This window comes from Neodiprion pinetum, chromosome 1 (genome assembly GCF_021155775.2).
Source record: "Neodiprion pinetum isolate iyNeoPine1 chromosome 1, iyNeoPine1.2, whole genome shotgun sequence".
Taxonomy (NCBI): domain Eukaryota; kingdom Metazoa; phylum Arthropoda; class Insecta; order Hymenoptera; family Diprionidae; genus Neodiprion; species Neodiprion pinetum.
In genome coordinates this window covers 38,545,854-38,568,580 of record NC_060232.1, presented here as the reverse complement: position 1 = coordinate 38,568,580, position 22,727 = coordinate 38,545,854, and the positions used below count along the sequence as shown (strand labels likewise).

The 22,727-nt window shown below is 39.3% G+C and overlaps 3 protein-coding genes across 8 annotated transcripts; all 3 read right to left on the bottom strand.

Moving 5' to 3' along the window:
• Positions 1–198: 198 nt before the first annotated feature.
• LOC124218311 (glucose dehydrogenase [FAD, quinone]-like) lies at positions 199–6,692 on the bottom strand. Of its 3 annotated transcripts, none has more exons than XM_046624902.2 (7): positions 6,279–6,692; positions 4,500–4,709; positions 4,237–4,365; positions 3,605–4,161; positions 1,347–1,809; positions 872–1,242; positions 199–734 (listed from the first exon to the last, which is right to left on the bottom strand). In XM_046624902.2, exons 1-7 carry the CDS (start codon positions 6,280–6,282, stop codon positions 639–641), a joined length of 1,830 nt encoding a protein of 609 aa, XP_046480858.1. In that variant the 5' UTR covers positions 6,283–6,692; the 3' UTR covers positions 199–638. The 3 variants fall into 3 exon arrangements, with proteins under 3 accessions (XP_046480858.1, XP_046480860.1, XP_046480861.1); XM_046624904.2 differs by lacking the exon at positions 6,279–6,692 and adding an exon at positions 5,228–5,346; XM_046624905.2 differs by lacking the exon at positions 6,279–6,692 and adding an exon at positions 4,913–5,185.
• Positions 6,693–9,872: 3,180 nt separating this feature from the next.
• On the bottom strand, positions 9,873–14,705 carry LOC124218296 (glucose dehydrogenase [FAD, quinone]-like). The gene is made up of 7 exons (XM_046624888.2): positions 14,571–14,705; positions 14,170–14,379; positions 12,401–12,529; positions 11,769–12,325; positions 11,177–11,639; positions 10,710–11,080; positions 9,873–10,540 (listed from the first exon to the last, which is right to left on the bottom strand). Exons 2-7 carry the CDS (start codon positions 14,375–14,377, stop codon positions 10,430–10,432), a joined length of 1,839 nt encoding a protein of 612 aa, XP_046480844.1. The 5' UTR covers positions 14,378–14,379; positions 14,571–14,705; the 3' UTR covers positions 9,873–10,429.
• Positions 14,706–16,313: 1,608 nt separating this feature from the next.
• Positions 16,314–20,474, bottom strand: LOC124222270 (glucose dehydrogenase [FAD, quinone]-like). 4 transcript variants are annotated; one of them, XM_069138055.1, is made up of 8 exons: positions 20,337–20,474; positions 20,190–20,249; positions 19,788–19,997; positions 19,525–19,653; positions 18,894–19,450; positions 17,685–18,147; positions 17,218–17,588; positions 16,314–16,927 (listed from the first exon to the last, which is right to left on the bottom strand). In XM_069138055.1, exons 3-8 carry the CDS (start codon positions 19,993–19,995, stop codon positions 16,832–16,834), a joined length of 1,824 nt encoding a protein of 607 aa, XP_068994156.1. In that variant the 5' UTR covers positions 19,996–19,997; positions 20,190–20,249; positions 20,337–20,474; the 3' UTR covers positions 16,314–16,831. The 4 variants fall into 4 exon arrangements, with proteins under 4 accessions (XP_068994156.1, XP_068994154.1, XP_046489057.1 ...); XM_069138053.1 differs by having other exon boundaries at positions 20,185–20,474; XM_046633101.2 differs by having other exon boundaries at positions 20,190–20,474.
• Positions 20,475–22,727: the final 2,253 nt, after the last annotated feature.

Below are 22,727 nucleotides of genomic sequence, written 5' to 3'. Positions count from 1 at the left end.
TCAAGGCATTTTGATACATCACGATATATTGTAACGATTGTATCTGAGATGTGTGAACACCATTTTGTAAAGAATTCGGAACTACAGAATAAAAGATGTGTGTAAGCAAGATTTAAAATTGTCATTGATTTATCTGATTCTGAGCTTGAACTATACTATAGTGCCGATGAATGTATCCTGGAACATTTTCATTGAGGATCGAAGTAAATTTTCTTTTTATTAGAACAATATTAGTGTGCGTAAACATAAGTTTTAGAGTTATCGTATGGTTGCGAGACAGAAATTCATTATACATTTGGGAAACGTTCGATTGGTTATCGAATTAGATATATCTGCATGACGTTATTTTCATTGTGCTGTTAGCATCAACATCCAAAAAGTGAATTGGAATTCAGGCACAACGGTCGCCGACGGTTCTGAGATATTCCCGGGCTTAGGAAAATCTGCATTTGACAGCCGATTTTCAGTAAGAACGAACGTTCGCATAAGTGCGCTGTATTAAATTAGTACGTGGAATACAATTGTGGTTAATCCTTTCGAATGAAGATGTTTCTTTCCTTTTCAACTGCTAATTATCATAAGGAGTGGGTATATGTATTTTTTTAAATCCGTTTCATTGTACCGAGTTACGCAGAATATTATACTGCATCTGTGTAATTCCAATCTTGCTTGATCATATGCGCAGCTCGCTCTCCAATCATGACGCAAGATGATCCAGTATTAGCTGTAGTCGCCTGTAAGCAAAGTTATCCCATTGTCATTCATCGGCCTGTCAACGGTCTTTATAAATGATTAGCAGGGCTCACAGGCGAGGTATATATTTCATCTTGAAATCAACGAATGAATCGAAGTACGTCATCTCGATACTTACCTGCGGCATAATAGAAGCGTCCGCCACGCGTAGTCCCTGTATTCCGTAGACTCGGAGCCGAGGGTCGACAACTGCCAGTGGGTCCGATGATGGGCCCATTTTGCAGGAGCCTGCGACATGGAATTCCCCAGTAACATTGTAATGAGCTGCACACTCCCAATATTTTCTGCTAGCAAAAGTGTAGGTTGAGCAGGGCTCGAAAGGTGTCGCGGCCAAGGTCATGTTATAGGCTTTCAAGGCGGGTGCATCAGCCAATTGCAAAGTATACTCGACAGCTTTTACAACCCCAGCGACGTCATCAGGATGGCAGAGATAGTTTACCGTAATTGAAGGATATTCCAAAGGATCCGATGAAGCCAGACTAATTTTTCCTGGAACAAAAAATATCTGCAGTTGGTTTGCGGGCTTGTAGTTCTCCATTCCTCAATTATAGGTGGTAGAATTTTGATGCAAGAATTCAGGAAGTCAGGAGTACCTCTGCATTTTGGATGCTCGTAACCGGCCCAAAACTCGATTTCGCGTTTACCGTCGCTGCTAAGTAAGCCGATTCCACCGGGTGCGCAACCAGCAGAGTAACCCATGCCGACTATATGATTGTCGGGAAGGTTAGGCGTCGTTATTCCAGATGGTAGGGCGCCAGCCACTTGACCGAGTCCGGTGTTAGACAAGGGTCCGGTCTGGAAGGCGATATATTCAGCAAGAGCGGCCCAGTTGTTGTCGTAGACGTCAGGCTCGTCTATGGTGAACTCAATCGGGAATGTGATATGATCATGGAAATTCATGCCGACGCCGGGTAAATTTTCGATCACTTCGATTCCGTAGGATTTCAAATCTTCTTCCGGCCCAACTCCAGAGAGGAGTAGAAGATGAGGAGACCGAACAGCACCTGCGGAGAGGATGACTTCCCTGGATGCGCGTACCGTGTACAACTTGCCGTCCTGATTGTAATTATTGCAAATTCGTTCACTCCTCGTTAACGATATTTCAAACTATGGGCTGGTGGTATGAACGAGTAGACGACCAAGTGAGTGGGATAATTAGGGGTGAGGAAGATAGCGAACGAGAAACGGCGAAAACGGGGAAAATGTGTTAGATATCAGTCAAGATGTGTTGTGTTGATTCCATGCCTAAGACAAGTGCCCTGTGGCGTTACAATTGTGACCGAGGTAAAATGAATGAATGAATGAGTCATGCAGTTTATCTATGCCCAAGTAAAACTGTAGTAAAGAGAAAATGAGATGTCATACAATCTCTTAAAATTAAGTTTAAACAGCATGCAGGGAGAACAAATCAAGTTGCGGATGGTGAGAGCAACAGAAGATGAAGTTGAGAAGATAATAATACGGTTTCGAAGAAAAAAGTTATTAGCACTCAGCATAAAGAAGCAGAACAAACAGGAAATAGTTTTTCCGATATTCAGATTAAGAATTAAGTAAATTAAAATGAAACTGAATTGAATTAAGAGAAGCAAAAACAAAAGAACAAACGTTAAGTAACATACCTAAGAATCAAATTAGAATTAGAATTGAGTCCACAGTCTAATACATAAGATTGAGTTAGTAAGAAATGGAGTCTCGATCCCACCGAGGAAGGCAGAGCAGACGGACCAAGGAGGATGACCAGCACGATGGAAAGGTAGTAAGGATTAAGAAAAAAGAGGTACACGAAGCATAGATAGCATAAGCATTACAGCTAAACCAGGATTATGGATACATTGGATAAGAACGGTAAGAACGTCATTCACACCAGAAAACAGACCAGGCACGCGCAGAGGAAATACGAGATAGCTGCTGGAGGATGCGAGGAGAATTCAAGTTGTCGATGCTGCCAGAAGAAACCGGGGTTGACATTGCGACTGACCCGCTTCAAGGTCTGGGAAAACAGCCAACACTTCCGCCTTGAGAGGTGTATGAACGCAGCAGGCCACGATTAAGAAGCCTGACAGATGGGCATCGTCGTCTGATACGTTATAATAGAGCCAAATCTCAGAAATAAAAATGATATGAAAAAAAACTTGCAGAAAAATGAAGTCTGATGAGAGGAATGGGAGATATAGTGAAGTACCATTGATTTGGGCCACAAGCAGGTTTGAGAAATCGAAACTTGAAGTAGGCCTAACTTCGGCGGCAAGGATTGGGAAATAGGGATGATAGAGATGATGATGATGGTGGTTTATTATGCCGTGGCAAGCCCTGGGCAAGTAGAATTACAGAGTAGAGTTACATGTAGGAAAATGACGATTGCTAAACGAAAGCAGCATAAGGAGAGAGAAAAAAAACCAATTGGTTGGACTAAGTACAGGAGATAGAGAGCATAACTCCATACAAGTGCAGGACGAAGAACGTAGAGTTGTACTTTTTACTCCCTAGAGACCAATAGCTGAGTTCTATTCCCTAGGAGGTAAAAAGTGCGACCTCGTAGACGTGTAATGAAATCCAAATGAAATACGGGTGGTGGAGATACTTCCACAAGGTCTTTTTGACTTTTTGTGTTTGCATTACTCGTCTCCAGCCCGTAATGTACTGTAAACTCCACACGCGAGCAAGAAAGGCCCACTTCTTGCCCTTCGTGAATAACATACTAATTCAATCAATTCAAGTTGTAGATGTGGCGTAATCGAATCTGAATCATCATCCCTACCAGTGTCCCAAAATGAAAAGACTACAAAACAATGAAATTACGGACAGACTAAATAAGTGATTCAAATTCTGTAGCTCCACGTATCATTATCACCTTGTAATATTCGATGCCAACGGCCCTTCGGTTCTCGATTATGACTCGCGTGCAGGTGGAGTTCAGAGTTATTTGGAGGTTCTTGCGGTGTCTGATTGGCCGCAGATATGCCGCAGCGCTACTGCGTCTCGCACCGCGATGACTCGTTGTTTGGAGTATAGTGAACCCGATAGGATCATCTCCGTTGAGATCATTGCTGAGGCCGAGACCCGCCTCTTTGGCTGCTTCGAGTATTACATTTGCAAAAGGTGGTTTGGACGGAAACCTTTCGACAAAAAGCGGCCCATTCGTGCCGTGATACTTTCGGCCAACACTATCGATATCGCCGTTATTTTCGGACTTCTTGAAAAATGGCAAGACTTCTTCCCACGACCATCCCTCGTTACCCATTGCAGCCCATTGATCGAATATATACGGGCTGCCGCGTAGGTATATCATTGCATTGTGCGACATGCCTCCACCGAGAGTTTTGGCTTGCGTGATCGAACAGCTACCATTCGAACCTTGACAGGCGTAGGCTTCGTTGGTCGACTGGTATCCCCACTCGTTAGATGATTCTATCATCAATAAGATTTACAGATTTTTTCAACTGCTTAACAAAACAGGATTCTTGGATATGCTGGTACACTTACCGGGTACAATATAAACGAAACCAGGGACGGATGCGGCTACTAGTTCGTCCGGGCCTGCCTCAACAAGCAGAACTTTCCAGGACGGATTCTCACTTAGTCTTGCAGCGACGACAGAACCGGCTGCTCCACCTAGAAACGAAAACAGCGCAGGTTGTGTTGCAAATGCATTGGTATTCTCCTTACCTTATTCAACTCTCGTAGCATTGATGCGTAATGAAATTTTTCATTTAAGAGAAAACCGTTTATTTCATAAAACAACTCACCCCCCACTACGACAAAGTCATACTCGGCATCTGGGATATGGATAGGTGTGATGCGTTCGCAGGTTTGAGCGATTCGTTGTTTTCTTCTTACAAATGTCTCTAGAATCGACAGAAAGAAATAATACGAGGTGACATTACATATGCTGGCTACACTCTGCCCCAGGTAGTCCGCATTGCAGGTTTCCGGCAAGGCGTAGTTGTACTCCATTCCTGTAACAGATGAGTCGAGTTAAAAGCGGACGAGATTTCCGAGAATAACAATAATTGATTTAAACAATATATAATAATCAGACCGCACAACAATATAAATCTGATTGCAGTACACCGACTATTTTCAGACAAATTATTTTCCATCGAACAACAAACTGTCACGGATCACGTTTTTTTTTTACGAACTCCAACTTCTAACATACTCAATTTTTTCTGGGTCACAAATGTGACCTTCTTGTTGGTGGAAAGTAAATCTTCTCACAACGTAAAAGACGCCCGTTTTAACACGAAATTTAATTGAGATTGTTCCTGTATCTGCAAGGTATTTTATTTGTTATCACCATAACGTGTATCGGTATTTGTTTACTTCCAAAATCATACTATGGGCCTGAATTAATGTGATTCAGATTTTGGAAGCGATCACCGTAATTCTGGACAACTGATTTTCCAGACTGGGCAAGTGTACGACAATAACTGCTTGCAATTACACGTCGTGTTAAATTTCGAAAAATACTGACTCTTCTTGCAATTTGTGCCACTGTGTGACACTGCTACGGTGCACTAATCTGTATATGGCGTGCTGAAGATTTGATTTCTGCTCATCGGAATCTACCCACGTTATACGTTCCTCGGATAGTACTCGAGAAATTTATACTCGAATTGATGGAGGGCGTATCACCCAAAAATATTTGCCTTACATGTTTCCCGCCTACGTAATGATACATAAACATGCACATGACATCAGCAGGGCTCTACATACCAATTCAGACTGAGGATGGGACCTTGCAACAACATGTGTCTTACAACATATTTTTTCAGCTCGCGTACGCTAGCTTCAGATGTTTCAAAATATATATGCACAGTTTTCACCTTCCATGAAACTGCTTTATATCGTAATATCGTAAGCCGCCAGACTTTTGGCATAACATGGTCCCAGACTTATCCAAGTCCAGGTATCTCAAACGCAAAGAAGGACTTAAAAGCCCTATTCTGCATGCAATTCTGAACAAAACTGCTTCGACACATTTTCATTTAAAGCACGAATGAATAAATGGCATGATTTCTACGAAATCGAAGTATTAAATACGTAGAATCATGACATTTCTTTATATTTACGTTAAATGGAATTAAGGTGGAGTGGTTTTGTACACAATTGCATGTAGAATGTAATATATCTAAAGAATTCTGTGGATGTATTGATAAACGATAACTTACAATAAGTTATATTTGGAACAAAATACCAGTTGAATGAACACACTAAGAAAAAATGGTACGGTAAATAGCCTGTATTTAATTTACACGATAGAATGAAGGATATAAATTATTGAACCAATTCAAGTAGGTATGGCAAAACACAAATAAGCGGAAAATCCCTCGTTCGTTTATTCAACAATCATAAAAACGCTTTAGAATACGCCATTATCTTTAACAAAAGCTTGTCACTAACTCAGTCAAAGGTTATTAACCAAACACGTCAACAACTGGAATGTCAATTTATATCGCAAGTTTATGTGAAGTTAAATTGTATGGAATTAAAGAAAAGTAAATTGTTGATAACACGAAAATTACTCATCCATTGACGCGATGTGCGGCATCAGCCTTCGGAGGTAGATGAATCCGAGCGATGAAGTTGAAGATCGATAAGATGCAGATGGACGTCCTTGTTTGTGTACGATGCGTGATCTATTCTCTTGGTTTTTCCAGCTGGGTATCTCTACTCTGGTCTACCGCGTGACACCTTCGCTTTTATTTTCAACAAGTATTGTTATCAATATCAGTTATAATAACGAGAAGCGTAAGTTGTTGTGAAATTAATTGTGTTAAAGTTTGCAAGCAAAATTGAGTAACATCTACGAGGAATTTTGGAGTATCTCTCCCGGTGTCTTCTCGCAGATTGTCTTCTGTTTCGTTTATTATTATTCGAATCCTACAATCCCGATCGTTTATAGAACATTTCTCAATTCCGTACATCTTTCCACTTGCATACACACGCAAACACACTCGCTTTAACTAACTTCTATTCCCGAGAATACACTCCGTTACCCTTGTTGTTTTATTAATATACTAGCAGCCCATCCCGGCTTCGCACGGGCATATAATAATATAATAAAAGAAAATACACAATGTTTACAGTGAGTTTCTAAAAAAATAACATTTATTGAAAACAAAAAACTAAGATATTAATTTTTGAATATATTTTCTTAAACTTTTTTTTGTATTTACATTGGTTTTTTGATATTTTATTTGTTTTTTTTTTCTATTTTTTTAAATATTATTTGTCACTTTTTTTTTGTATGTAGCTGACCGCGCGGATGAGCTGCGCGGCAAGTTAATTTTGTGATGTTGACTCCCCTCCCGTACCTCTTCAACGCATAGCTAGCCGAGCGGAGTTTTTTCTATTATTTAAACTCGTGATATCTTTTGAATGGAATATCCGAATCGAATCATTTAAAAAGTGATATGAAGGTATTGAAGTAGTCTCAAATAATGATTTATTTATTTTGATAAGGATCAATACCTAGGTACGAATAAAGAGCCTTTTCTAGCGGTGGTATTTTAATAAATTTTTTTTAATAAAAGGACGCTTATTGTGACGTAACTATAAAAGATAGAGACATGCTGTTGCGACATTTTTTATAGATAGTGATGTGTCCTGAAAAATTGTAATACATCATTTTGTTCTATCATTAATAGTTTTCGCAGCGCACGCGATTGAAGGAAGTTTTTTGTTTATTTTTTTACAACTTGGGTTAGATTATTCAAGTTTTAGTAAGCATCCCTAATTTTTTTGAAAATGAAACATAGCCTATGTCACTCGGGAATAGTGTAGCTTGCCAACGGTGAAAGAATTTTTTAAATCGGTCCAGTAGTTTCGGAGCCTATTTATTTCAAACAAACAAACAAACAAACAAAAACTCAAATCTTTCCTCTTTATAATATTAGTATAGAAGATAAAAAATATGTACACCAAGTTTTACGTCAAACTTTATGTGATCGTCTCTTTGAAAAACCCGTCTTTCGCAAATTCCCCTTTCTCTTAACTGTACGCGATAAAACCTGTCACAATCGATATTCATAATATATTTATAGGGTCTCGTATTTTGATTCGCATATAAAAAAAGCTGTGCAAAACAATCTTTCGTATAACAATTAATTATGACATTAATTAATGCCAAATCATTACGAAGTTTTGTACCGATGCCTTTATGAAAACATACGACAGATCTTCACCAATACAAGCATATGATTCTTATCTTTAACGAAGATGGCTCGTTTTGAGAAGGACGCAAAAAACAACCACTCCTGTTTTCAGAATACCGAAGTTTTCTGTTTTTCTCGAAATAACCCATCATACCGAAAAATGAAAAGTAGGTATCACATTTTTGTATTTGATATACTGAAAGTTGATTCCGTAACAAATTTTTGTACTGCGCATTTTTTCCAACCTTATCTCCAACAGTTTTCCTGCTTACATTCAAATCGGACTCTCTGTACAGCCAACAATACTCATATGCAATTGACCTTACATCAATGTTTTTCAGGATCGATATCATGTGTTGTAAGAAAATAGCAGTTCAACATGTAGTTGTGGTTAACTTAGTCAGTCAGTTTGATTTACTATTCTTCCTGATATTGCCAATTATCTCGGTGCAATTTCTCTTGCGATTATTACATAGTGTTACGTTTTTGTCAACTGCTTTGAACTTGATTTTCAAGCGAACGGAGCTTGATTTCTTATACTCATTACGTTCAATTGCCGGTGTTAAAAGGTACATCTGCACTTTACATTTGACAAACAATTTTAAGGAACAAATCAGGACACCTCTGTTACGGTCTGGGAAGTCTATCGAGGAGTTGGACTGTTCTGGGTCGTGACAACTGTTACTTTGCGCGATAAAAATAATTCTTGTTAACAATACTCTGGTTAGATAGACATTTATATGAACTGTTTCCTTCAAGTTCTTACAGTGGAAAGATTTTTAATTTTGCCAATGATTCGCTTATCACAATCAAATAGATACAACTGGATTCAAGAGGTTCTGAGGTTCCTAATAATCTATGACTTAGGTTTTGTTTTGTTTGGCATCTAAATTTCTAAAATTCAAAAAGTTGGTCAAACCAGCCATATGTATTGTTATAAACTTTGAATAATATTCTAGCTTTCAAACTGATAGAATAATCACACTTACACATGAATAAAAAAATTATAATAATTTTTAATACAAAATTCTGAAAGTACTCAAGAAACTTGCAACATTTTCATGAAAGAGTTGAAATTTATTACATTCCTTGAAATTTGATTAAAGAACGATTTACCTATAAACGAGAATAGATGCTGATATTACATGATTCTGCAATATTAGATGCTACATTCTCTCTATTTAGTAACGTATCAGATATACGCGTTTTTTCCTAGGTTGGAGGCTTTGTCCTCTACACCCCCACCGGGGCCTGCAGCCTTGGACCAGCTCCCACGCCTCATTTTTTACCCACATCAATATACTAATTGTATGCATTTTTGATAATGAATTTTTCCATTATTTATCTCTGTTCTCAATTTTACACCCGATATCACGAAAGATAAGTTGCCGTGGAGTACGACGGACCCGCTGAAAAATTTTGCAAAACAAAAAAAAAATTCTCATAATTTTTGGAAAGAGTGCTTCGTGCCTCATAATTATTATTTTTTTTTAATTATGGCAATACAATGATGAATTTGTTTAAGATAGATCAAAAGAACTTTTATCCGGTGCTCAAAAGCCACAAATAATAATTATCAGCTTGAGGATTCCGTCATGCCCCATGTTACCTATATCGAGTCCTATTTTCAACTCAATAACGTGGCCAGAGTTGAGTCGGAAATGAAATTCTATGTGTAATACAGGCATAAAAGTCGACTATTCCCCCGGGTGATTACTTGAGTAAGCCCAACCGCGGGAGTAATCTCCGACTTTATTCCCTTGTTACATAATGTACTGTTCACTGTTATTTTGTTTATTTTTGAAGTTATACTTCTTTAGGCGCGCTATGAAAAACTGATGAGAGTGAAATTTCAGGATGCGCGCGCATCACTGTAACACAAAATTAACAGGATGAAGTTGCCCACTCAATCGAATTCATTAAGTCTCGAAAAAAAGCTAACTATTTATCCACATGGTTTTAGTTTTTACAGTCACAACACGTGTTTTATTTTCATACAAGTGCGAATTATATATGTGGCAATAAAATATATTCAGTAGTGATTTAAATTGAATATTTGGATTAATATTATTTACTATTTGTGAATATTAGTGAAAAAATTGTGCTAAAATACTTTTTCAAGTGCTCCAATATAATTGAGGTTAGTTATCCGTATGTATTATTTATTGATATAAATTAAAATATCATTATTTAATATAATTAATACTAAATATTATTAAATTATCAATGTTGAATATTTATTATTGGTTTTTTAATATTTACAAAATAAAGAAATAAATTTAATAGAACATTTAATAAAAAGTTCGTGACAAAAATTTAATAGATTATTTAAATATAATGTAAGACATCCGTTATTTGTTTTATTGTTTTTTATTACATACTTCTTTTCTTTATCATTGTGTGACAGAAGATTTTGACATGTTGTGTATTTTTTAATGATGCCAAAGAAGTATAACTTCTCACGCGCGTACATAAGTACACGCACCCATTTTTTTTTTTCTTAACATCTGTTTTCACTGTTAGCAAGCTTCTTCGGAACGGTAGGTTTCAAATTCCCAATCTTCCTTGATCATATGAGCAGCTCGTTCTCCAATCATGACGCAAGTTGCTGCAGGATCAGCGGTAGGCGCCTGTAAATTGAATCATGCAATATGCTATATTGACTTTCGGGACGGCAATAATCATCATCATGAACAATCCGCTGATAGGGTTTATTATTTGGGTTTCCATTACGTCCTTTCTCGGGAACGAAGTTCGCACATCTCATCGCACGATGAATTGTATTAACCCAACAATTACCTGAGGCATAATGGCAGCACCTGCCACGCGTAGTCCGTCTATTCCGTAAACACGTAGTCGAGGATCGACAACTGCGAGTGGGTCTGATGCAGGACCCATTTTGCAGGTACCCGCATAGTGATGTTGTCCTACTCCATCGTAATGAACCGCGCACTCCCAGTATTCTCTACTAGCAAAATCGTGTTTTGAGCAGGCCTCGAGAGGTCTTACGGCCAAGGTCATGTTGTAGGCTTGCAAGGCGGGTGTATCGGCCAATTCCATAGCATACTCAATGGCTCTCACAACCCCAGCAACGTCGTCAGGCCCGCAAAAATAGTTGACCCAGACTAAAGGAGGTACAGAAGGATCCGGTGAAGCCAGACTGATTTTTCCTGTAACAGAAAACATCTCAAGTTCCTTCATGGGCTCTGGGCCCTTGATTATAGGCGTCATAAATCTGGTGCTTTAATTCAAACAGTCAGACGTACCTCTGCATTTGGGGTGCATGTACCTTGACGCAAGGACGATGTTGCGTTTACCATGGCTGTGGAGGGCGCCGATTTCACCGGGTGCGCAAGTGGCATAATATCCGTCGCCGACTACATGAATATCCAGAAGGTTGGGTGTAGTAATTCCGGATGGTAGGGCGCCCACCACCTGAGCAAGGCCAGTGCTGGAGAAGGCTCCAGTCTGGAAGCCGACATACTCAGCGAGAGCAGCCCAGTTGTCGTCGAAGACGTCAGGCTCGTCTATGGTGAACCCAAGCTGGTATTCGGTATGATCATGCAAATTGTAGCCGACGCCAGGTAAATCATTGACCACGTCGATTCCCATGTACTTTAAATCATCTTCCGGCCCAACTCCAGAAAGGAGTAGAAGATGAGGAGAATGAATGGTACCAGCGGTGATGATGACTTCCTTGGATGCGCGTACCATGTAGTATTTGCCGTTCTACGGACATTGTTTGCGAATTTATTCACTCGCCAGTGACGATATTTAAAACTAACAACAAGCAATTGCGGACGAGAAAAAGAATCGATTCTCATTCTGTAGCTTGATGTCGTTACTACTATCATTCACCTTGTGATATTCGATGCCAATTGCTTGTTTATTCTCGATTATAATCCTCGTGCATCTGGACTTCAGAGTTACGTGGAGGTTTTTGCGGTGTCTGATTGGCCGCAGATACGCCGCGGCGCTACTGCGTCTCGCACCGTGGTGGCTCGTTGTTTGGATTACAGCGAAGCCGAATCTATCCTTTCCGTTGAGGTCATTGCTGACCCCGAAGCCCGCCTCTTCGGCCGCATCGAGTATTACATTTGCGAAAGATGGTTTTGACGGAAACCTTTCGACAAAAAGCGGCCCATCCGTGCCGTGATACTTTCGACCAACACTATCGATCTCACCGTTATTTTCGGACTTTTTAAAAAATGGCAGGACTCTCTTCCACGACCAGCCCTTGTTGCCCATTGCAGCCCATAAATTGAATATACGCGGACTGCCACGTAGGTACATCATTGTATTGAGCACCATGTCTCCACCGAGAACTTTGGGCACGAAAATCGGACAGGAACCATTCCAATTGCGACAGGCGTAGCTCTCGTTTACCGCTTGGTATTTCCAAGCGATAGCTGGACCTGTCAGAAATAAGTTTTATGAACATTCGAAACCCTTTTGCAAAACAGGATTTATGAATATGCTGGTATACCTACTTTGTATCGCGTGACTAAACCCAGGGATGGATGTGCATGCTGGTGCGTCTGGGCCAGCCTCAACAAGTAAGACGTTCCAGTCTAGAATTTCACTCAGTCTTGCAGCTATGACAGATCCGCTCCTACCACCTGTAAACAAAATAGCACCGATCGTGTTGGGGTCGAACTTGTTCTCTTACGCCGAGAGACAAATTGATTTAAAAAGTCCTGTAATTGCTGGCATTTTAGGGAGGTATCGGCAAAAGTTAATATTTGAATACTACGTTTTACTAGTTCAAAGCAACAAGTAATAAACGAGCCTCCATGATTGTAATCTGCAAATAGTGAAAATGAAAGTAGTAGAAGGAGGCATCTATATTATTAAGTGATACTAAATAAAAAGGAATAATAAACTATTGAATTAATACTTCTTCCATTAAAATACAGGTAAAATTTCTACATCAAACATGACTGTTGAGTGGATAGGATGCATCTTGGACTGACACAAGTCGAGGACTTGTATTACAAAGATTCCCAACGAGAATAGCAAATTCATCCGCGAAAATGTTCGAGTACATCCGATACTCACCGAGTATCGCAGTTTAAATTTTATGCCAACCATTGCTCTTTTATAAGATTTAAATTTCGCAGGTAGTCCATCATCACATCATCGATACCTAACGCCCCTAACATTAGACCCATTTAACATCACCTACGTATTTTATGGATTGATATACTCTTTTTATACATTCCAACCTTGATAATTTTATTTTAAGTGATTCTTATACTTTTCTCTGAATCTCCGTATGCATTGCATGCGCTCGACTTATTTTTATCTTCTAACCGTTTCGGGAAACATTCGTTATTGTTTATACGAAGCTTATAGTTAAATGATATCAACGTCAGTTTCAACCCAAACAGACTCACGTGCACGTGCGTATCGTAAGGATCACACCAAACAACGAGTGGTATCATCTCAATATCACAGGCCAATGGTCAAAAAATCTTCACCATGGCTTAATTCGTGGTTTTAGCTATTTGTTTTGTCAGAACTCAAATCAAGCTGTTAAGCATCAAGTTCGTTAAAACAATACAGAAGCTGGCGTGCAGTGCGATAAAATCTTTTATCCATCAAGCGATGTCTGTTTGGGAAATGACGAACCAAGGCTAGAATAGGTCATCTTTGTACATATGATGCAAGTACGAAAGTTCTTACCCACAACCTTGAGAAAGGCCGGAGTGGGCGTAACTAACCTACTACACTGGACCCAAAGGAATGGCCCAAAATATTAACTCAACATGCGAAAATCTTCCGTATTGGTCCACATTCCATAACAAAAAGGAAGGAACCAATTAGGAAACACGTTAGAAAATCGCACGCTATAAAATGAACTCTAAAAAGCGTTGGACTGTTCAGAAAAGGGACAGTTGGTAAGCGTCATCTAACTCTAGAGCCGTTCATCTATAATCCTTTGAGCAGTTAGTTCAAAAACCATCATCTGAACAGAGTAGTTCACAGAGTCTCTTAGAATCAAGACAAGTTAAATAAGTCTGAAGAAATTTCTTACTTCTCTTTTATTTGAATAAACCTATTTACTGTGTTCAATTTATATTGTGATAAAATGCGAATACGTCCCTAAACTGCGGGAAAAAGTGTAAAATTTGGTCGAGATCTTAATGAATCTCCCAATATAATCTTTCTCCGTGTATTTTCATATTCAACTGCTGTAACGTTCATGAGTATCGAAGATCTTTCCTGTAAGTGAAAACTGTTTTATAAAACAACTCACCTCCCACTACGATAAAATCATACTCGGCATCTGGCGTTTGGATAGGCTTGATCCGCTCGCATGTTTGAGCAATACTTTGTTTCCTTCGTACCAATGATTCCACAATTGACAGGAAAAGGTAGTACGAAGTGACGTTGCACATGCTTGCCAAGCTTGGCCCCAGGTGACCTGCATTGCAGGTTTCCGGCAAGGTGTAGCTGTACTGCATTTCTGTTAAATACAAATTCAGTTAAAAGTGAACAAGGCCTCTCGAGATTAATAACAGTTGATAGAAATAACCATCATTAGGCTGCACCGAAATGTAAATCCAACAATCGGTTTCCCTTCTTTCTCGTAATGGAGAACCCTCATTATAAAAGCTACCTTAGGTGACGAACGATATTTTTTCCTGGCTACCATACCTTTAATCACTCCTTACAGTCCATACAATTCGTGCCTGCCAAACTCGAAAGATGTGCTAATATACAGAGAAATATTGAAAATTTGATTGGTACTTAATGGAACTTTCACGGGTTACACGTACCGTTGATCATTTAAGCCCAACTTATACTCTAAATTGGAAGTGAGTGTTTTTATACATCAACGTTTGTACAAAATATAATTGCTGATGTTGTGCATCAACTTTATTATTATTTATACAAGTTCGTAGCAGCTGCCATGATCCATTGTTCACCTTGATTATATAAATTTAATTTTCGGTTCCACAAGCAATTTTTGTATTTTCTAAGTCATTCAACGAAATTCTTCACGCTTTCAGGTGCCGCGTAAATAATTTTGTATTTGAATACGTGATCTGTTAAAACAGAAAATTAAATATTTATATTGGGTCTAAAGGTGCGGAATGTGTTACACCGAAAATAAGTTCCCATTCAAAATGTACCGCACCAACCTGAAGCATAACACCTACATCCATATACGCGTCATCTGGCATGTGTTGAGTCGAGTCGTCAAATACAATGGGACGATTAACATTGTTAGCACAGGTAATGTAAGGCATAATGCAACAGGGGAAAGTAAGAGTAAGGAAAAGGGAACTGATAAGGAAACCAAAACGGAATAAAGAGGTAAACGGAAAGGAGAGAAGTCGGTAACAAGGGTCCAAAATTGAGAAAGAGAGAGAGAGAGAGAGAGAGAGAGAGAGAGAGAGAGAGAGAGAGAGAGAAAGACCAGTGTTTATTGCGTATCTTGGGATAAAACCTCCTAACAAGTTGATAAATCACTGTGCCCTTGGACGAAAGATGAGAATCAGTAATGAACAGTAAAGTCGAAACGTTAGTGACAATGAGTCCTCTCAATAAATAGAGTAAACCGAAATGCTCAAGTTGACGAATATGCACGAGCAGAGTAAAGGAAGGGATTAATAAACATTACTGTACATAATTTCTCTTAATTAAATGATGAAAATTTCAGCTTAACAGAAAAAGAGTTAACCTAAATGGTCTTCAGGTACTTCGTCAGCGTTTCTTAACTCAGTTCTCGGTACTAACTTAACTTGACGTTTTATGACAACCGTTGTCGGTCTGTACGTGACATTTTAGTTTAAGGGAGGAAATGGTTTTCACTGTAATATGAGTATAATATAAATAATGTCGTTCAATAAATTGTCGCCTTGGACAACTAGAGGAATATCTTGGGGTGAAAAAAACAGTGCTGCTTTGGGATTTACTGAACAGCTAATAAAACATATCCTAAACGAAATGATATTCGGAAGGTGTGGAACTCGAATGAGTTGAAGTACAGCGCGTCCGGAAGTGACGTTCGGTCTGAGACTCACAACCTCACAGGACTCTACTGAACAAGGTCGCGGTGCTCGCAAGTTGGAAATCATATATCAGGAGCCTCAGTAGTGATTTTCTCCACTTTTACGGTAATGAACCGTCCACTCCCAATATCTTCTGCTAGCAAAAATGTAATTTGAACAGGTCTCAAGAAGTTTTCTTGGCAGTGATATTGGAATGGTGGAAGGGCAAAGGCGCAATTTATACTCTAGATTAAAGGTGCCAATGTTGGGAAAACATTTGTCGAGGCAATTTTCAGCACACTTTCGGTTCAATAAAACAGCAGTTAATTTTAATTGTTTAGAACGCAAAATGTTTACTAGTTTCGATAAAGAACAGGTTATACACTTGGTTGTATGAAATATCATTCTATTCAGTTGGTGAAAACATCGTCTCGACTTGAGACATTGCAGGTTTTCATCAAGGTCTTACTATGCAGTATAATTTGACATGTTTAGTAATGTTGCGAGATTCACGGTCTGTACACGTATTCTGTGCATATACCATTCGGTATTATCAACAGCCTTGTTACAGTTGTGACTTTGGTTAAAAATACGTTGATACTGGTACGAACTCTTCGAATCTCGATTGTAGGGCCAATGAATCTGAATATGACGCTATTATACTACCGACGAATGTACTCTGTGAGATTTTTTTTTTTGACGACGATGATGGGTAAATCTTTTCTTTTCTTTTTTATCTTTGATTGCAACAACCTTTAATTGCTATATTATCGTAAGATGAAAATAAGGACATCTTGAAAAGGTTCGAGTAGTTACTAATTAAACATGTCTTGATAACATATTGATTGTATATTATGTATTATCTTCACACCCGTTGCTATTACTGTGGATAGGGTCCCTTGTACCCAATTCCGGAAATTATCATATTGTGTCCGAATATTTCCAATCCTGCTTGATCATTTGCGCAGCTCGTTCTCCAATCATGATGCAGGGTGCTCCGGTATTAGCAGTGGTCACCTGTAAATAAAGTTATGCCACTATCGCTCGTTGACATATCACCGGTCTTATTTACGAAAGATTAGTAGAACAGAGTAGAGTAATATTGATGTATATATATACACAGATCCCTGACAATGTTGGATTACACGTAGATAAGAGAAAGAAAGATGAAGAAAGAACAGTGAGATCGGATTTAGATATAATTAGTAGAGCTGATAGATGAAGTATTTGTTACATCTTGCTTTTTTTTCTGGAAACCAAGTCTGCGCTTTATCGGATGAACCGAAGTACGTCAACTCAAAACTAACCTCAGGCATTATGGAAGCATCCGCAACGCGTAATCCCTTTACGCCGTAAACTCGCAGCCGAGGATCGACAACTGCGAGTGGGTCCGATGCAGGACCCATTTTGCAGGAACCTGAATAGTGTCTATCTCCTTCTGCACTGTAATGAACCGCACACTCCCAGTATTCCGTGGAAGCAAAAGTGTAATTTGAACAGGCCTCGAGAGGTGTTACGGCCAAGGTCATGTTGTAGGCCTTCAAGGCTGGTGTATCAACCAATTTCAGAGTACATTCGATGGATTTTACAATCCCAGCAACGTCGTCAGGATCGCAGAGATAGTTTACCCAGATTGAAGGATATTCGAAAGGATCCGGTGTAACCAGACTGATTTTTCCTGGAATAGATAACATCTTCAGTTCCTTCATGGGCTCTGGGCTCTTGATTATAGGTGTCATCAATCTGTTGCTTTAATTCAGATAGTCAGACGTACCTCTGCATTTGGGGTGCGTGTACCGGGACGTAACGACGATGTTGCGTTTACCGTCGCTCTGAAGCTCACCGATTCCACCAGGTGCACAAGCAGCATAATAACCCGAGCCACTAATACGGATATCCGGAAGGCCGGGCGTCGTTATTCCAGACGGTAGATATCCCATAACCTGAGCGAGTCCAATGTTAGACAAGGGACCAGTTTGGAAAGCAATATACTCAACGAGAGCAGCCCAGTTGTTGTCGTAGACGTCAGGCTCGTCTATGGTGAACCCAATCGGGAATGCGATATGATCATGGAAATTCATGCCAACGCCAGGTAAATTTTTGACCACGTCGATTCCCTTGGATTTCAAATCTTCTTCCGGCCCAACTCCAGAGAGGAGTAGAAGATGAGGAGACTCAACGGCGCTTGCGGAGACGATGACTTCCTTGGATGCGCGTACCGTGTACAACTTGCCGTTCTGCTTGTAATTATTGCAAAATCATTCACTCCTCATTAACGATCTTTGAAACTACAGGGTGGTGGTCTGAGCGAGTGGACGACCCAGTGAGTGGGATAATTAGGGGTGAGGAAGATAGTGAACGAGGAATTGCGAAGTTGGGGAAAATGTGTGAGATATCGGACGAGATGTGTTGCGGTGATTCTGTGCCTTAGACAAGTGCCCTGTGGCGTTACAATTGTGAGCGAGGTAAAATGAATGAATGAATGGGTGATGCATTTTATCTATGCCCGATTAAAACTGTGGGGTAAAGACAAAATGAGATGTCATACAATCTCTTAAAATTAAGTTTAAACAGCACGCAGGGAGAATAAATCAAGTTGCGGATGGCGAGATCAACAAGAGATGAAATTGAGAAGATAAACATAAGGTTTCGAAGAAAAAAGTTATTAACACTGAGCACAAAGAAGAGAAGAAACAGGAAACATTTTTTTCGATAGCTGAGATTAGGAATTAAGTAAATTAAAATGAAACCGAATTGAATTAAGAGAAGCAAAAATAAAAGAACGAACGTTAAGTAACATACTTGAGAATGAAATTAAAATTAGAATTGAATCTACAGTCTAAAGCATAAGATTGATTTACTATTTACTATTAATAGAGTGAGGAAGGGGTAGTGACAGGTGAGGAAGATAGGGCACACGGACCAAGGAGGATGACCAACACGATAGAAAAATAGTTAGAATTACGAGAGGAATCATCATCACCATGTAATATGCGACGCCAACTGCTTGTTCATTCTCGATTATAATCCTGCTGCATGTGGAGTTGAGAGTTATGTGGAGGTTTTTGCGGTGTCTGATTGGCCGCAGATAAGCCGCGGCGCTACTGCGTCTCGCACCGTGGTGGCTCGTTGCTTGGATTACAGCAAAGCCGAATCTATCCTTTCCGTTGAGGTCATTGCTGACCCCGAAGCCCGCCTCTTCGGCCGCTTCGAGTATTACATTTGCAAACGGTGGTTTGGACGGAAATCTTTCGACAAAAAGCGGTCCATCCGTGCCGTGATACTCTCGACCAACACTATCGATCTCACCGTTATTTTCGGACATCTTAAAAAATGGTAGGACATCTTCCCACGACCATCCCTCGTTACCCATTGCAGCCCATTGATCGAATATATACGGGCTGCCGCGCAGGTATATCATACTATTGTGTATCGTACTTCCACCGAGAGCTTTGGCTGCAGAGATCTGACAACTACCATTCGAACTGAGACAAGCGTAGCTCTCGTTCTTCGACTGGTATCCCCACTCGATAGATGATTCTATCAAAATAAGATTCACAGATTTTTTGAACTTCTTAGCGGAACAGGATTTTTGGATGTGCTGGTACACCTACGGGCTATAACGGAAGAGAAACCCGGAACGGATGCACCTACTGGTTCGTCCGGACCTGCCTCAACAAGCAGAACTTTCCAGGACGGATTCTCACTTAGTCTTGCAGCGACGACAGAACCGGCTGCTCCACCTAGAAACGAAAACAGCACAGGTTGTGTTGCAAATGCATTGATATTCTCCTTACCTTATTCAACTCTCGTAGCATTGATGCGTAATGAAATTTTTCATTTAAGAGGAAACCGTTTATTTCATAAAACAACTCACCCCCCACTACGACAAAGTCATACTCGGCATCTGGGATATGGATAGGTGTGATGCGTTCGCAGGTTTGAGCGATTTGTTGTTTTCTTCTTACAAATGTCTCTAGAATCGACAGAAAGAAATAATACGAGGTGACATTACACATGCTCGCCAGGCTCGGCCCCAGGAGGCCCGCATTGCAGGATTCCGACGAGGTGTAGTCGTACTCCATTTCTGTTAAATACAAGTCCAGTTAAAAGTGAACAAGGCCTCTCGAGAATAGTAATGGTTAATAGAAATAACTTTCATCAGCCTGCACCGGAATGTAAATCCAACGATCGGATTCGCTTCTTTCTCGTAATGGAGAATCCTCATTACAAAAGCTACCTCAGGTGACGAACGATATTTTTTTCCTGGTTACCATACCTTTAATCACTAGTCGCGTGTATAATGTCCGGGGAATGCTTACAGTCCATACAATTCGTGCTGCCAAACTCGAAAGATGTGATGATATACAGAGAAATATTAAAAATTTGATTGGTACTTAATGGAACTTTCATGAGTTACACGTACCGTTGATCGTTCAAGCCCAACTTATACTCTGGATTGGAAGTAAGTGTTTTATACATCAACCCATGTAGCATTTAATTTAAAAATTTAAATTGGAGAAAAATCTACGGGACGTCTTTCTACAGAGTCAGTACAGAATCTTCCCTGACAGCGACTTTTTGCTATCTGACAAGAGACCTGTGCAAAATTTTTAATAATTCAGACTCTGACGTCAGACCCGCAGTATAATGTGGAAGTAGACACGTCGTGTCTGCTATTGCAGCATCAAAATATACATCCACGATGTTATGCATCAATATTTATAGCAACCTATGGGTAACAAGTAACGTTTTCCTCATGTTTTGAACTAATACTTATAATGATATCGGTTGCTTATATTACTGTAATTGCATAATTAACATTCAAGGCGAAAAATTTCCACGTTGATTATGCAATTGCAATAATTTCAAAATGTTCAACAAAAAAATTTCCACGAATTACGATCATGAGCATGGCAATATCCTGGTCAAACTTCTTACCATGCTCATCGGAATCTGAGCGATTACAATATTTTTGAGTAATCGATGTTACCCGCATTAACCGAGTTCGATTTACACGTCAAAAATCGTATATTTATACTTTAATTCTTTGAAAGATTACGAAAGCCGATAAGCTAATTCGATGAATTGAAATCTGACCACTTGAAGCCTTTCAAAGTTATTTATATCCGTTGTTTGTCTTGATTACATAAATTTATAGATACATTTTTTTCTTTATTTTGTGTTCGGTTCTACAAGCATGTTTGAATATGTGTTCTAACGCATTTCACAAGACTATTGTCGGTTGCCACCGACTAAAAGTTCGCCGCGCGGAGGAAAAGTAAAAAAATCGGTGTTCACAGAACCGAGAGCCGACCATAACTTGTTGAGAGATATAACGAGCATAGGTACAGAAATAAATAATAAAATTAGAAATAAATTTAGTCATAAAACTAAGAACAGAGTAATAATACGAGTTTATTTTATTTTATTTATTAACTATTTATTTCATTTATTTATTTATAGTGATTTTTAAGATACATATCTTTGATACACTTTTAAGAGATCGTATGGTATAACAAATAATAATAAGTTTGGAATTAACAATAGAAAAACTTATGTATAAAGCAGTGTATTTAAATCTAATTACAGTTTGAGGCTGTTCAGTAAAGAAAAAGAAAAAGAAAAAAGAGAAAAGTTGAACAGAGCTAGTTTGTGATGAGACTGTTCAATAAATCTGAGCATGCTGTTAGGTAGTTTAATAAATTTTTGGAGCCAGATGTGGAGTGGTCATCCAAAATTATAATTAGGTTGAGATAGTCACCGTCTTCGTTGGATATTTGCAGGTACTTAGAGCGAGGAGCGTTGAAGGATGCACAATTAATGACAAAGTGAGCTACTGTTTCGTATTCTAAGTTATAACAGAAGCGGCATTGTCCTGTCGGTTTTAATTTAATTGCCCCCAGCTTCGTGGATATGTTGCACGAGTATATATTGGCGACTCTTGGCTGTAGCTTTGGTGTTATTGAGTGGAACGAGCCCCTCGTCAGGTATTTAGGGAGCAGATCTCCTAGTGACCTTGGTATAGGTGATTGGCATGATTTAGACTCTGAGTAGCGCTTAAGGTCTTGGAGATTGAGGAATGAGCGAAATTTGTCGAGGAACCTGTCCTTGTTTACCTTCCAATGAGATGCGTTCATATCATCAAACATTTGTTCCTCATCAATACGGGACAGCAGTGACTTTACTTGTAGAATCCAATTTAAGTTTGGGTTTTTATAGTTAGCAGATAGTTGAATAAGTCGAATCAAGCAGAGCTTGGGCAGTCGGTCTTCACTCATGTCGAGTATTTTAATTAACCAGTTGTATGCGTGCTTGAGTATTTCTAGAGATATGTGGGGTAGGTCCAATTCAAGTCGAAGAAGATAATGTGGATTACAGTCGGGTAGATGGAAGATTCTTTTGAAATAAAGCAGGTGAGTTGATTCAAGTTTGTCTAAAAATTCTTTTCTGACGCCCCAGATGTGTGCTAAGTATAGCAGCGTAATAATACAAGCAAGAATTAAAAGAAAAATAATTGAGGGAGAAAAGCTTTAAATCGCGAGACTGCACCAGTGTAACAAATATCGTCGCTCAAGATATTGTTACAAGTGCCACGGTCACGCAAAGTTATCAAAATTTGAACAGGTGACTCACACAACGTATCATTTATCTTTAAAAAACATACAATAATTTTGTGTACGTGAAGTATAGAAATTTTAAACCCTTTGAATAAATTATGACGGGAAAATAAGCTGCAGTAAATTCGAGCGATATGGAATAATGAAAATATATCAGCAGGGATGTGAAACTTCTATCCAGCAATCGTCAAAACATA

Bases quoted from the DNA above. Each gene is read 5' to 3' on its own strand.
- LOC124218311 (XM_046624902.2), bottom strand. The intron at 4,366-4,499 runs GTGAGTTGTTTT...TTTCGTTTCTAG, and splicing joins TGACTTTGTCGTAGTGGGGG to GTGGAGCAGCCGGTTCTGTC. The intron at 4,162-4,236 runs GTAAGTGTACCA...TATTGATGATAG, and splicing joins TTTCGTTTATATTGTACCCG to AATCATCTAACGAGTGGGGA.
- LOC124218296 (XM_046624888.2), bottom strand. From the start codon at position 14,377: ATGCAGTACAGCTACACCTTGCCGGAAACCTGCAATGCAGGTCACCTG. The intron at 12,530-14,169 runs GTGAGTTGTTTT...TTTTGTTTACAG, and splicing joins TGATTTTATCGTAGTGGGAG to GTGGTAGGAGCGGATCTGTC. The intron at 11,640-11,768 runs GTGAATGATAGT...CAATGTCCGTAG, and splicing joins TTGGCATCGAATATCACAAG to AACGGCAAATACTACATGGT.
- LOC124222270 (XM_069138053.1), bottom strand. From the start codon at position 19,995: ATGGAGTACGACTACACCTCGTCGGAATCCTGCAATGCGGGCCTCCTG. The intron at 19,654-19,787 runs GTGAGTTGTTTT...TTTCGTTTCTAG, and splicing joins TGACTTTGTCGTAGTGGGGG to GTGGAGCAGCCGGTTCTGTC. The intron at 18,148-18,893 runs GTGATGATGATT...AATTACAAGCAG, and splicing joins TTGGCGTCGCATATTACATG to AACGGCAAGTTGTACACGGT.